Source organism: Arvicola amphibius, chromosome 15 (assembly GCF_903992535.2).
Source record: "Arvicola amphibius chromosome 15, mArvAmp1.2, whole genome shotgun sequence".
Taxonomy (NCBI): Eukaryota; Metazoa; Chordata; class Mammalia; order Rodentia; family Cricetidae; genus Arvicola; species Arvicola amphibius.
Genome location: NC_052061.1, coordinates 22,779,266 through 22,791,988, shown reverse-complemented (window position 1 = coordinate 22,791,988; position 12,723 = coordinate 22,779,266). Strand labels below are relative to the sequence as shown.

The following is a 12,723-nucleotide window of genomic DNA, read 5'->3' as shown; positions in this document are numbered from 1 at the left end:
CTATATCCTTTGGGAATAGTTATCTTTATGATGTGTACACAGTTGTCAGAAACTTTAAAATAAAAAAAAAAATCCATTAGGCCTCATTTGATGCAATTATTTCATGCTTGTCTCTGATGTGTTTGGAGCATTTTCTATCATAAGAAATTATTTCTCTTTAATGGCTAAACATTTAAATATTGAGGCATTCTTTTTGCAATCATCTTTGATAGAGTAAAAAATATTGTTGATCAAAATGTCTTCGTTGTTACTGACAGCTGTTAAAATATGCTGCTAAAAATAATGTGCCCGCTACTGAAACACTAGCGACGCCTACGGAGTCCTGAGGAGAAGCGGAAAAGGGCTTCCACCTAGCTCCACCCTTGACCCAATGGGTTCCAGCTGTGTGTGTGCGTGTGTGTATATATGTGCATGTGTGTTTCTGTATGTGTGTATATGTGTGTGTTTGTATGTTCATATATGCGTGTGTATGTATGTGTGTGGTGTGTGTTTATGTATATATATCTGTGTGTATGTATGCTTTGTAAGTATATATGTATGTAGTGTGTGGGGTATGTATGTTTTGTGAGTGTGTATATATGTGAATGTAGTGTGTATTTGTGTTTATGTGTATATGTGTATTTGCATATGCTCCTGTGTGCATGTGTGTGTGGTATTTGTGTGTGTATGTTCGTGTGTGTGTGTTGTATTGTGTAGTTGTGTGGGCATGTGTATGTGTGTATGTTCCTGTGTGTGGTATGTAGTATGTTCATGTGTGGTGTGTGCAATGTGTATTTGTGTGTGTATGTGTGTATGCTCCTGTGTGTGGTATGTGTATGTGTAATTGTATATGTATGAGTGTGCGTGTGCATGTCTGTATATGTAGTTCTATGAGTGTAGCGTGTGTGTGTGTGTGTGTGTGTGTGCTGCTCCTGAGCATTATACCAGAAAAATAGCCCGGTTTTCTAATGAGCACACAACCATGTGGTTATTTATGTAAGATTAGCACAGTTATTTAAAGGTGCTGAATTTCCTCCACTGCACCAAGAATGCATGAGAAAAGAGAAAAAATTGAAAACGTCCCTATTTTATTAAAATATACCATTCAAGTTCCTCCCCCATTTCAACCACTGTACATTATGTCTAAATTTAGAACCTCAGTGTGGGCCAAATGAAATCTGATTTGCTTCTAATAATACGGCATACTAATCGTGATGTGTGTGCTGTTTGGTGCTCTTCCATCCCAAAATTTGGCCATAGAAATATAATAAGTTTGTGAATTTTCTATTTAAACTGCCTGCAAATAGGATAAAGGTAGACAGATAACTCAATCAGTAAACAAATTCCTAATTAACTGTTTAAATTAGTGAATAATGAAAGCTGAAACAAATATTCCAAACACTGTAGAAAATTGAGTTTGGGCAATTTTGGATGTCAGCAAAATCCTTAGTATGTTCAGTATTTATCTTCTAGTCCACTTCCTTCTTTGCTTGCAATGTTTGTAAGCTGTAACGTGTGCTTTGCAATAAACAAAGAAGTTTGATCTTATATTGTTGTCCTGTTCATCTTCTCTCCCTGACACCCTCCCCACTTCTCTGACTCACCCTGTCTTTCTTAACTCTTTCCAACAGCTGGTAAGAGATGGAAAAGAGAAAAGCTTAAATAAGTAAACAGCCCTAACATGGGTAGGCTTATTAATGGAGTTAACTATAACTAATGCTTTAGCCTTTATTTTTAAAAAAAGTAAAAAAAAAAAAAAAAAAAAAGAGGCAGGTGGCTCACTGAATTAGAGGCTCAGATGGCCAGAGCTGCACAGAGAAACCTTGGTCTCCAAAACTAAAACAAACAAACAAACAAAAAACACTATTTAATGCAAATAAGCTATATGGTCTTCACTTTCTTGTTAGCAAATAAAGACTTAAGAAAGATATGCTCACTTTGTGGTCAGAGAAAATTTTCCAGTTTATGAATCATTCTCAGGGACAACGGGAGAAGTGGGGCTGGAAACAGGGACCTAAAGGGCAGCTCTCCTCAAGCTAAAACAGGGCTGGGGAGAATTTTTTCCAACACAAACTTAGATATTAGGCTTTGTTTCTAAAATTACATAATAGAGGATGTGATGTCACACATGTAAATTGCAAACGCTGAGTCGTGCACTTCACTGTAACAAACCTCAGGGAGTTTGACACTAATGGGATAGGGAGGGCGGTGTCCTGAGGTTCAGCCTGTGAATGTGTTGAGTGATGTCTGAGGCTGCTTGCAGCTTTAAGACATTCCGTAGCTATATAGGAAATGGGCTCATAGTTCTCTGGGGTTGTCCATTTCTTAATTTCATAATCTCTTTTTGAAAAGAAATTTAATTCTCCATTTTTTCGCAAAGAACAAAACTGCTTATTTAAAAGGGTGTGAAGGACAACCTTGGTTGAGAGAGAGTTTTTCTAAAGCAATGCCATTGCTAGATGCAAAGGAAGGCAGACAGGACTCTTGGCTGATAGACATGTAATGAGAGCGCACGCTAACATCCTAAAGTCCTATGTTCTCCTTCACTCCTGGGGTCCCTCAGAGCCAGCACTGATAGGGCGATCCCATCAAAAGCAGTACCACCTGCCTATTGTCCCTTCACCAGGAGGTATAGCACTCAACTCCAGGGCTGTTGCCATCTCAGAGCCAGCAAAGGGAGATTATGCAAGAGAAACTTAATACTCAGATAAAAATTAAAAAAAAAAGGAAAACTTCACCTATGGGTAATTGCAAGACCCTCTAAATATCCATGTCAGTAATAAGAGGAACTGGCACCTAGGGGCATACAGAGATCCCAGACCCTCTATTTTGGCATGAAAATGTTTTTAAAAGAGTATATCAAAAAATTTAGGTTTTAATATCAGACAACCTTTCAGGCAGAGCAGATAAAAATTTTCGAAGTGGCTAAATCAAAACATAGGAGGATGCCGGGCTGTGACTGCGCACACCTTTACTCCAAGCACTTGGGAGGCAGAGGCAGGCAGGTCTCTGAGTTGGAGGCCAGACTGGTGTACCGAGTGAGCTTCCGGACAGCCAGAGCTACACATGGAAATCCTGCCTCAAAACCAATCAACCATGGGGGGAAATCTCCTAAATTTCTACAATGTGACAGCTATTTTAAGCTCATTTTATGCCATACTTTGATCACGTTGTCTGTATTTGAAAGTGTTGAGCAGAGTAGTGGTGGGAGCAAGGAAGAACGGAACCGGAATCATCCAAGCCTAACCTGTCAACCTTGCCAACAGGATGTACATTCCTAGCTATCTTAAAGGGCGGCTCCTCTTCTTCCAGTGTTTTACTACGAAAAATCTCAAACATGCAAAGAAGTTGGTTGGAAACGACGCTTGTGCGCTGGCAATTTGGTTCTTCCATTATGATACTGCATAGGCGTCTGCTCCATGGCACCTCTGTGCATCTTTCTGCTCATTTAACCAACGCATCAGTGTTGACCCATCTTATTCTCAAGGTGTTTCCAGTCAGTTCGTCAGCATCAGGATTCTTCTAAATTGTCCTTTTTAAAGTTCGTTTAAGAAAAAGTTACATTTTATTATAAATTATTTAAACAGTTTTCTTGATCTCACCCAAGTCATGATTCCAAACATCTTAACCTAGAAACCACTTTTACAAAACAGGAAAAGTTTGTTTTGCAGCAGGCCAAAATGCCACCTTGAGCCACAGAAGAACTGGGAGTGTCAACACAATACGTGGCGGAGCAACAAAACTTGATACTGGACTATGTGAGTGGGGTTAGAGAAAGGCAGGAATTATTTTAACAGGATAGTACCGCTTTTACTGGGGATCAGCAACTTTCACTCCTATTTAGGAGGAAATGGGGGTGGGGGCTACAGAGGGTTTAGAAAACCTTAGAAGAAATGTCAAACCAGAGAAGGGGATGTGTGGTCAAGTCCTGGGTTTGCTTAATTCAGTCCTTAAAAACAAGCTAGTAGGTGAGCCTTTCTGCTAGTGACTCAAGTCTCCCCTTCCAGCAGACTTCCACCTAGGGGCGTGTGTAACGGCGCTGTGGAGAAGTCTGGAGCGTAGGGTATCTCTCAGACCCGCGAGTGCGCATGAAAACGAGCGCGCGCATACACACTATGCTGGGGTGACCAGTGTGTCTTGGGGTGTGAGGCTGGAGAATAAGAAGCCCTGAGCTCCAAGACGCGCGGGGAACAGGAGAATCCTAGGAGGGTAGCTCGGGGCTCAATCCTCTCCCCGCGCCGCGTGCCCGCGCGCCGCGCCGCCTGGCCAGGGAGCCCGCCTTTCACTTTCGCAGCTGCGTAGGTGTCTGCCCGGGCGGGCGCGAGGGCGCGGGGGCGCGCGGGGTGGCACGGGGGCGCGCTGCGGGGGAGGGCTGTCGCGGCTGGTCCCTTCCTAGGCCCGAAGCGCCCAGTGGCCGCTGTCAGAGCGCGGGATCGGTGGCGGTCGCTCTCCACACGCCCTGGTGCGCAGACACCCCGGCGCTCCAAGGCGTCCCCCCCCCACGGTGGGGGTGGGGCAGCTACCCAAGAGCTGTCTCACCGGGTGGGCAGCGGAGGCTTAGGAAAGAAACTTTTCCCTCCTGGCGCGTTCGTGGTCCTCCAGCCCTCTGCTCCCTTTACGGTGGCACCTGCACCTGAAGCCAGGCGCCAGGTCAAGGCCGACTTTGTGGACCCGGGAGGAGGGGAGTACAGGGTGCGTGCACTGGGGTTCCGTTTTCCCTTGGCCTCCTTGCTGTCAGTGACTGGGGTTCCAGCGACCGCCACCAGCACCCTGTCTTCCACCAGCGGTTGGCTGGACGCTAGGCTGCCTCGTACTGCTAGTGAGGGTGTGACCCGGGGAAGGGGCCCCAGCTCCGGGGGTTCTCCCCGGGCGGCTGCCCCCACAAACACACACACACGCACACGCACGCACGCACACACACACACACACACACACACACACACACACGCACACACACACACACAACACGCTCTGTCGCCTGAGCTGTCACCGGCCACCCCAGCCCAAGGAAGGGGCGCGGAGAGTCGCGCTTCTCCGCTGCGGGCGCGGAATCTAACCGCGGGACTGGCGGGTTCCCGGAACCTCCGCAGTCACCGCGGGGTGAACCAGCAGCCCCTGAGACCCGCCGGCCCCAGGCCCGGCTGCCCTGCTGGGGGCCGGCGGGTGCTCGCAACCCCCTCGGCGCGATTAGGTGCCACCGGCTCGCTGCCTCCAGCAGGATAACTTCACTGTCGCTCTATTGCTCTACCCACCGTCAGTAGGGCGACTGCCAGGATTGCTACCCTCTCCATCCTCATCGCAGATCAGCTGGTATTGGACTTGCTGGTGGCTGCAACAGCGGCGGAGGCGGCGGGAGTCTCGCTGCCCCCTCCCCCGCCCCAGTCTCCCTATCATGTCCTAGAAAAGGTGAGTGCAGAGACTGTCACTTTGCGCCGACAGTGGCGGGAGGGGGCCTGGGAGCACAGGGGTGGCCCCGGGGTAGCCAGGCCAGCGCAGAGGGGAGAGGACGCGGGTCGGCGTACCGAGGTGGGTTGCCGGCAGGAGGCCAGGTGACTGCCTGGCCCGCGCGGGACAAGGGTACAGGGCGACTGGCGTGAGAGCTCAGCCGCTACTCCGCGCGGTTCTAACCTAGATTTTGCAAGGAGCTTCGATCCAGGGCAAGACCAGCCTTCCTTAAGGGAGGTAAAAACTTAGTAAAAAGGAGACGCGTCCATTTCTTTAATGATGAATAGTTCTGTCACCCTGGCTGAGCTGCAGCCGCTGCTGCTTGGCGAGCCCGGGCCGCCGGGTCCGGGACTTCCCTCGCTCCAGCTCGCCACCCGCGCGCGGCCCCGGGCGCAATAGATGTCGCGTGACAGCTATCCTCGCGGGAAAGTTGGGACACTCGGCGGGGATTCATATGGGTAGGGGCTCCAGGGCTAACTCAGCGCAGGCGACTGCTGGGCACCGGAGTTCGGAGTCTGATCAGCTAGTGGCCTCCGCTGCAGTCCCCCACGCCTCTGGGGAGTGTCCTGCAGGAGTGGCTGAGAGTTCCAGTCTCCCTTGTTTAAGGATCCGGGATCCTGAGGCTTAACTAACTGTAAGAAAAGGAGGGGCCTTAGGGCACTAGCAGCCCTCCTCCTCCCGAGCCTTGGCTCGCCAGGAGCAAGGGTGAGCCCGAAGCTGCACAGCTGCCGCCTGAGGCCTGTGGGTCGCCAAGGGCCAGGGGACCAGATTTAGGTGTGTACGTCACTGGTGCTGACTCCAAGCCAGCAGGGGAGTCCAAAGCCGAGCCTCACACCAGTCTAAAAGTCTTTAGAATTAAAGTTAAGGAGCCCATCTTTCGGTTTAGCAAGTGCAGTGTTTGGGTGGGCGGGAGGAAAATCCGAGTGGGGGCGAAGGGAAGTCAAAATTTTTCTCGCGCAAGCCATCGTTAGAAAACAGTTTAGTGCTTTCCCTTCCTCCAATAAGCCTGCCCCAATTATGTGCACCCCTTCCACATATTATAAAGCGCATATCCTCGATAGTAAGCTTTCTTGCATTTTGAACTAGTGGAAAAATCCAGTACTAAAGTAGTAAGTACAGTAACAAAATTATCAGGCGCCTCAGCTCTTGACCCTGGCACTTTTTTTTTTTTTTTGGCAGGGGGTGGGGTGGGAGGAAGGCTGTGTTTAAAGGGGTTTGGCTGCACCGAAAGCACCCGCTTTTCCTGCACGGTTAAAACAAGGAAACTGAAATCGGCTGGGAACGTGATCCTCTGGCTCTCGACAGCGGAGACTAAGGCTGCTCTGCGGGGGAGGTAACTTAGACCTGAAGGGGGTGGGGAGAAGAGCGTTAGGGGTCCCGGGAAAGCCCACCTGAGTTGTCTTGGGCTTGCCGACGCCGAGGGTGGCGTCGGGTGTGAGTCTCTGCGGCTCACCTGGCGCTGCAGGTGGAGGGCGCGAGGGCACACCAGCTAGGCTGCTACGGCGTCACCACAGTTTCCCTTTCTCTCCGGATTGCCTGTGGTCCCCCCGGGGGACACTTGGGTAGGTGAGAGCAAGTTTGGGGCAAGGGAGAGATATGGGCTAAAGGGCATCATGCGCAGGGGTGCTCCGGATCGTGGCCACCTCCGCGAACCCGGACAACCTACTGCCTCTGCGGCTTTAAGGAAGCTGCGGAGTCCAGGCTGTGTCGCAGCAACTTTGTATCAGTCATGTCGCCCGCCTGGTGACTGACAGCCCCGATTGCCCAATGAGAAGCACGCCTGGCCCGCACAGCGTGGAGCCTTGTTTCCCCCTTGGCCAATGGAAATGGTTCCGGCGGGCGGGACAGCGACCTGAACTTTCTGGACATGTGACCCGCTTTTAAAAGGACCGGCCTTCCAGCTGGCCCACCCCCCCTCCCGGCTTTTGCCCGCTCCCTCCCGTGCGTTCGTTCCCTCCCTCTTTTGCTAGCCCTGGCCCTGCCCCTGACCCCTCCCCTTAGCTCCTGCGCACCCAGGGTGTCATTGGGCCCGGGAGAAGAGAGCCAACTTCAGGCTGCTCAGAGGAAGCCGGTGCAAGTCACCTGGGCGCCAGCGCTTCTGCCTCCGGCTTTCCCTCTGCAGGGAGAGCGGCACTCTCTGGCCTGGATGTGGTTGGATGTAGGGGGGCTCCGCAGCAGGGGTGTCGTGGCGGTGTCAAGCGCTGCAACAGGTAGAAGGCGAGAAGACGACCCCGGCCGAGGCAGGTGTGTAGGGGTGCGCAGTGGGGCGCCTCCGGTCCTGCCCGGCGTGCGGCCCTGGCAAGGGTGGCTTGCACTTTGCAAGGAGAAGCCGCTGCGTAATCCGGAGGCACAGTCAGTATGTGCTGTGTGCTTGTTGTTTTGTTTTGGTTTTCCACCCCCCCCCCCGCCTCCCCCCACCCCGGCCGGCTGAGGACTATTTTGGGAAAGTTTGGCCACTTTGGATAAATGCCCTCTAAAGAGCGGCTTTTAACTGCCTTTGGCAGTGGGAGGTCTGCCACCTCCCCTTTCCCCGCAAATGAATTTCAGATCGTTTTCCTCTTGCAAATTTTAAAAGACATTTGAATAATGTTTCTTTCATTTATCAATTGCGGAAGCACCTCAATCTGGGTGGGAGGTGTAGCCGATAGGGCAGTTGAAAAAGCCAGATCCCCATAGATCTTGTATAAAAGGGTCTGGAAAATCTTGCGTTTCCCGTTCCTTCATATTGGGAAAACTCTAGGGGATTGTCAGGGCAGGGACGGAAAAGGGATGAAGCTGCTTTTGATGGCATCCCTGGCCAGATGGATTTTAGATGCATGGCTTTTCCTGCTGCATTTTAAAAAGACAAGGTTTAAATCATAATGCTTTATCATACCATCTGCGTTATTTATTTATTATAACGTAGTTCGAAAAACTTTTGTTAGCAGACGAGTTATTAAGATCGCCGAATTTTAATGGCTCCTTAACATTTCGGGTCCTCATTCTCGAAGTGCTGTTATTGGTGATATTTACATAGCAATGATAACAGCATTCTCCATCCGTGTGGTCCTCCCTTGAAGCTTTTATTTCACGTTTGACATGACACACTACTATGGAAATACTTTCGGAGAGAAGTTTGTGTTGCGGGGCGGAGGGGGGGACTAAAGTGGAACTTTCTCCTTTGTGGAAGAGGTAGTTTTGTTTAAAAGAATAATTGGAAAGCTAATGTGGCTCAGTTGGTCAGGCCAGTGAACAGAAGTCAGGTATGCTTAGTTCTAACTGGTTCTCCTACTCTCTTGGGTGACCTTGGCAGACTTATCCTACTTCCCCTCACTATGAGAGGGAAAGATGACAGTCCTGAGAGGCCAAGCGACTAAAACTGGCTTCCTGAAGTCATCTTCTGCCTTATAAAACAAGCATGTGTTGTGAAGCCCTCAAGCTGGGTCTCAACTGTGCCACCCGAAAGCAACATAATTGGGGGAAAGATGCCTTTAAGAAGGGGATATGTTTCGGAGAGCAGTAAAAGTGATTAAAAGTGAAAGTTTTCAGAAAAGATGCAGATTTCTAAGGATCTTTAATAATTTCATGGTTGAAAAAAGAAATTACTTCCTTATGGAAAAGAGCAATTTAACAGACTATGAAACAAAGTTTTAAAGTCTGTTTCCTTCACAGAAATAGCATTTAAGGCTATGTATGTGTGTATTCTTCTAAGCTTTAAAGAGGTTTGTAAACCTGGCATATGGCTCATTTAGGACAATAGTAATAAGTGCCTGTGAGGATCTTAGTAGTACTCCAAACACACACACACACACACACACACACACACACACGCACGCACACACATGCACACACACACGCTTACACACATGCACACACACGTGCACGCACACACACATACACATGCAATCTGTTGGTGCTTTCCTTTACTTATGTGAATTTTTTCTCACCTTTCTGTTTCTTTTGCATGAAATAAAGGTCATAATGACCCAAGAGTCTCTGGTACAGTATTCACTGGGAAGCTAAGAGGCCTAGTTTTTCTTAAGCTAGGAATATAATTTATATATTTCACTGCCTTATTTTATTCTTAAGTAATGAAAGCTTTCCCTTTACCCTCAGGATAAAGTTTTATGAGGATCATATTCATCAAGTCGTATTTTTAGTAGTCTCTGGTAAGTTCGGGTTGACTGAACTACTGTTCAAAGCCATGGTCATTATGCCAATTCTAAAAAGACAACCCGAGTTTCCTGGACAACACAGGAAATAACCTAACCCATTTGTTTATAGAAAATACTAACTAAAATACTAACCAAGCAGGACTCAGCATAAAGTATTTCAGCGATGCTATTTTGAAAGCATCTAGTCTCCGAAACAAGATTCGCAGGGGAAGCATTCGCTGCTGTCCACTTTTCTGTGCTGGCTGCTGACCTTTCCTCTCTATCATTTGAGAGGCTGGTGAGGTTGATAGATGAGGATGCCTTGAACACAGCCAATTTAGATTTCTGAAAAGCCTATGGCAAATTCTTCATGATTTTCCTGTCATAACGTGGTGAAATACAGTTGGCTTTAGGAGGCTATTATGTGAGTTCTGGGTTTGATGAAGCAAGACTTTGGGGAGTTGAGATCAGCTATCTGATGTTAGCTGATAAAATTCTTCCTTGTAGAGAGGAACTGAGGCTGGTACCCACTATCTCCAGGAAGGATTCTCTGTGAGCCTTAGAGACCTTCACCGGTCTGGTATATGGCTCCTTGAGGCAAGAGTGACAAATGGCCTCCAGAATATTAGTAGGCCCTCCGAACAGCAACAAGATGTACAGAGATGAAATTATTTCAGGGAGTGCTAGATTAAAAATTTGCTGCTTCTGTACTTTAAAATCTCCCAGGGATTTTAGAGCTCAGAGTTTTACTGAGACCTCATAAAAAGCAGAGTGTCCATCTCTCCCGACAGACATTTGGGGGCCTGAAGTTCTAGAGAAGGGTCTCGGGGCACAGAGCCCTACTGCCTATGATGGAGGGGAGGTTGGTGGCTACAGCTGCAGCACTGCGAGGAATTCCTTTGGAAGCCTTGTAGTGCGGAGGCACGGGGATCACTTCACACACAGGTCTTTAGGGAGGCCAGAGGAGAGCTCAGGAGAGGACCGGGCTGGCATGGACATACACAAGAAGTTCTGTTCTAAACATAGTTCTGGAGATACTTCATGGACCTGAATCTGAACCATCTATACCTCATCTGTATGCGACTGTCTTGGCTGTGGAAAGGACAGAATATTTCCTAGAGAAGTAGAAGAGAACATAATATTGACTGTCTTTTCCAATTCACTGCTATGATGGAGTTTTCAGAAGAGTGAAAACAGAAAAAAGTCCATTATTAGCAATGATTTAGGTCTCAGTTCACTCTGTGTGTGTTTCCGCTTTAAATCGCTTTTCATACATACTTTATTTTTTTGGCTGAAATTCCCAGATAACTACTTCAATCTTTGTGATTTGATTTGTTTTCTACTTTTTAGTGATTGATTTTTGATTAAGAATTAATAATGTTTTTAAGTGAAAGCATGCTGCATAATTGGTAGATTTTAAGGTTCATAAATTGTGTATTGATTATAGTGTAATAGTTAAACATTTTGTTTGCATTTTACTATTCATTTGGGACACAGTGGTAGAATTGATATTTCTGACTGCTCATAGTTGAAAATCTACTGCAGAATACAAAAAAATTAGGGGCAATTGTAAGACTCAGGCAATTTGTGCATTACATTTCATTATATAGGGGCCTGTGATATGTAATACAAATTTATTTAGTGAAGTCCTTATACTGTTTTGCATTGTTAATTAGTATAAATTCTGTAGCAAAGGACTTCCAATGTTTTTCTTCCAATGAGGAAAGGGTAGGGGGAAAGGCTAGAGGCAAGCAGAGAACGGATGCAAGGCTTTATGTACAAAGAACTGCAGGCTTCACAGGACATATAGATTTGAAAACTGTACGCAGGCATGGTTTTTTTAATTCTAAGATGTACAGATAAGAGCGAATTCATTTGCGGTGCTCTGTTTCTTTAGTGCAGTTGTTCAGGGGTGGGATCTTGCTCCCTAAGAACATTTGATAATCTGCAGACTTCATTGCTGCCACAACCGGGAAGGTGGTACTCTCAGCATCTAGTGCTTCAGAGACAGAGACCCTGCTTAACACAATCCAGCGCACAGGGCAGGCCTCCAACAACAATAAAGATCTGCCCGAAAGTGTCCTTAAGACCCAGGTTGGGAAACACTGGTAAACAGAGAGACCTGAGATCAAATTCCAGGTCGTGCACATAGTTATGTGGCCAGCACCTGAGTCCCTGACTTGTATTGTTTATGAGTAAGTTTTTGCTTTTTTGTATAAAGATTGGTTCATAAGGTTAAATAATATATCAGAAAGACTTGTAATAATGTGCTGAATTATATAGTATATAATAATTATGAGCATATAGCCTATTGCAATCTGTCCATGAGCTAAATTTATTGATTAGAGCAGATGGAAATGAATGTATATTGAAAACACTCCAATGGGCTCCCTCTAGGGTGGAAACTAGGCTGGTCATTTGATTATTACAGATTCAGAACTGTTCTTAGACCCAGGATGTAACAAGCGCTTTGGAAATATTCTTGAATAAAGGCTTAAATGATCAGGGCCCTTCATAAACTTCCTTCATTCATAGTTGAGGGTAAAACTGTCCAGCTGTTGGAAGACTTAAGAGAGGTATTGCTAGGCTAGGGTGCCAGTTATTGAAGTCCAAGAAAGAGTCACTGCTGTGGCTGAACCGTCTGGCAACTGCCACAATCTGTGCTCCAAGTCAATCAGTTTATATACATCTGCACTCTTCAGAATCGACACTAACCTGTCTTCACCACTGACATACTGTAAGAAAGCCTTATTGTTTTAGAAACAATTTGTCAATGGTTTTCCCTGTGGCTATTTGTTTGTTAAGCTTATATTTGGAAACTGTACCCTTAATTGCATATCATTGATGATAAAGCTATGTATTTGATCGTATGGAAGGCAGCTTTTATATGAGCAAGTTTTCCAAAACTTTGGAGTCATAAAGTTAGTTGTTTGTTTTGTTTTAGTGTATAAAGGAGCTTTATTATGGGAGCAAGCTTAGCAGCAAGGAAACCAGCCATGCTCCTGCATAGACGTGGACTCCAAGGAAAGGTTATGCAGGTTAGTTTTAAGTTTGATGTTTGTCACCATGCTTTAGGCCTTGTTGAGTCACCCACATAGCTCCCACTTTCTTCTCTGATTACCTCATCCATCCATAGGATTATACTGACTATTATTTAATATTCAAG

General features: G+C 46.9%; 1 protein-coding gene and 1 long non-coding RNA gene across 8 annotated transcripts in view; one reads left to right on the top strand and one right to left on the bottom strand.

Annotated features, from left to right (window-relative positions):
• Positions 1-4,617: 4,617 nt before the first annotated feature.
• Nr3c2 (nuclear receptor subfamily 3 group C member 2) overlaps positions 4,618-12,723 on the top strand; it is a 317,705-nt gene continuing 309,599 nt past the window's right edge. Inside the window, exons 1-3 of one of the 7 annotated variants that reach the window (XM_038312970.2) lie at positions 4,618-5,385; positions 9,520-9,572; positions 12,502-12,595. Coding sequence is in view for 1 of the 7 variants with exons in the window: in XM_038312967.1 (XP_038168895.1) it covers positions 7,571-7,668; positions 9,520-9,572 (151 nt within the window). In the remaining 6 variants the exon portion in view is untranslated. Of the gene's footprint in view, positions 5,386-6,649; positions 6,758-7,454; positions 7,669-9,519; positions 9,573-12,501; positions 12,596-12,723 lie in introns of those variants that run through there. The other 6 variants (XM_038312971.2, XM_038312967.1, XM_038312969.2 and 3 more) reach the window with 6 other exon arrangements.
• On the bottom strand, positions 5,674-7,096 carry LOC119802081. Its single transcript, XR_005283346.1, has 2 exons — positions 6,816-7,096; positions 5,674-6,056 (listed from the first exon to the last, which is right to left on the bottom strand). It is a non-coding gene; the product is annotated as an uncharacterized LOC119802081 (long non-coding RNA).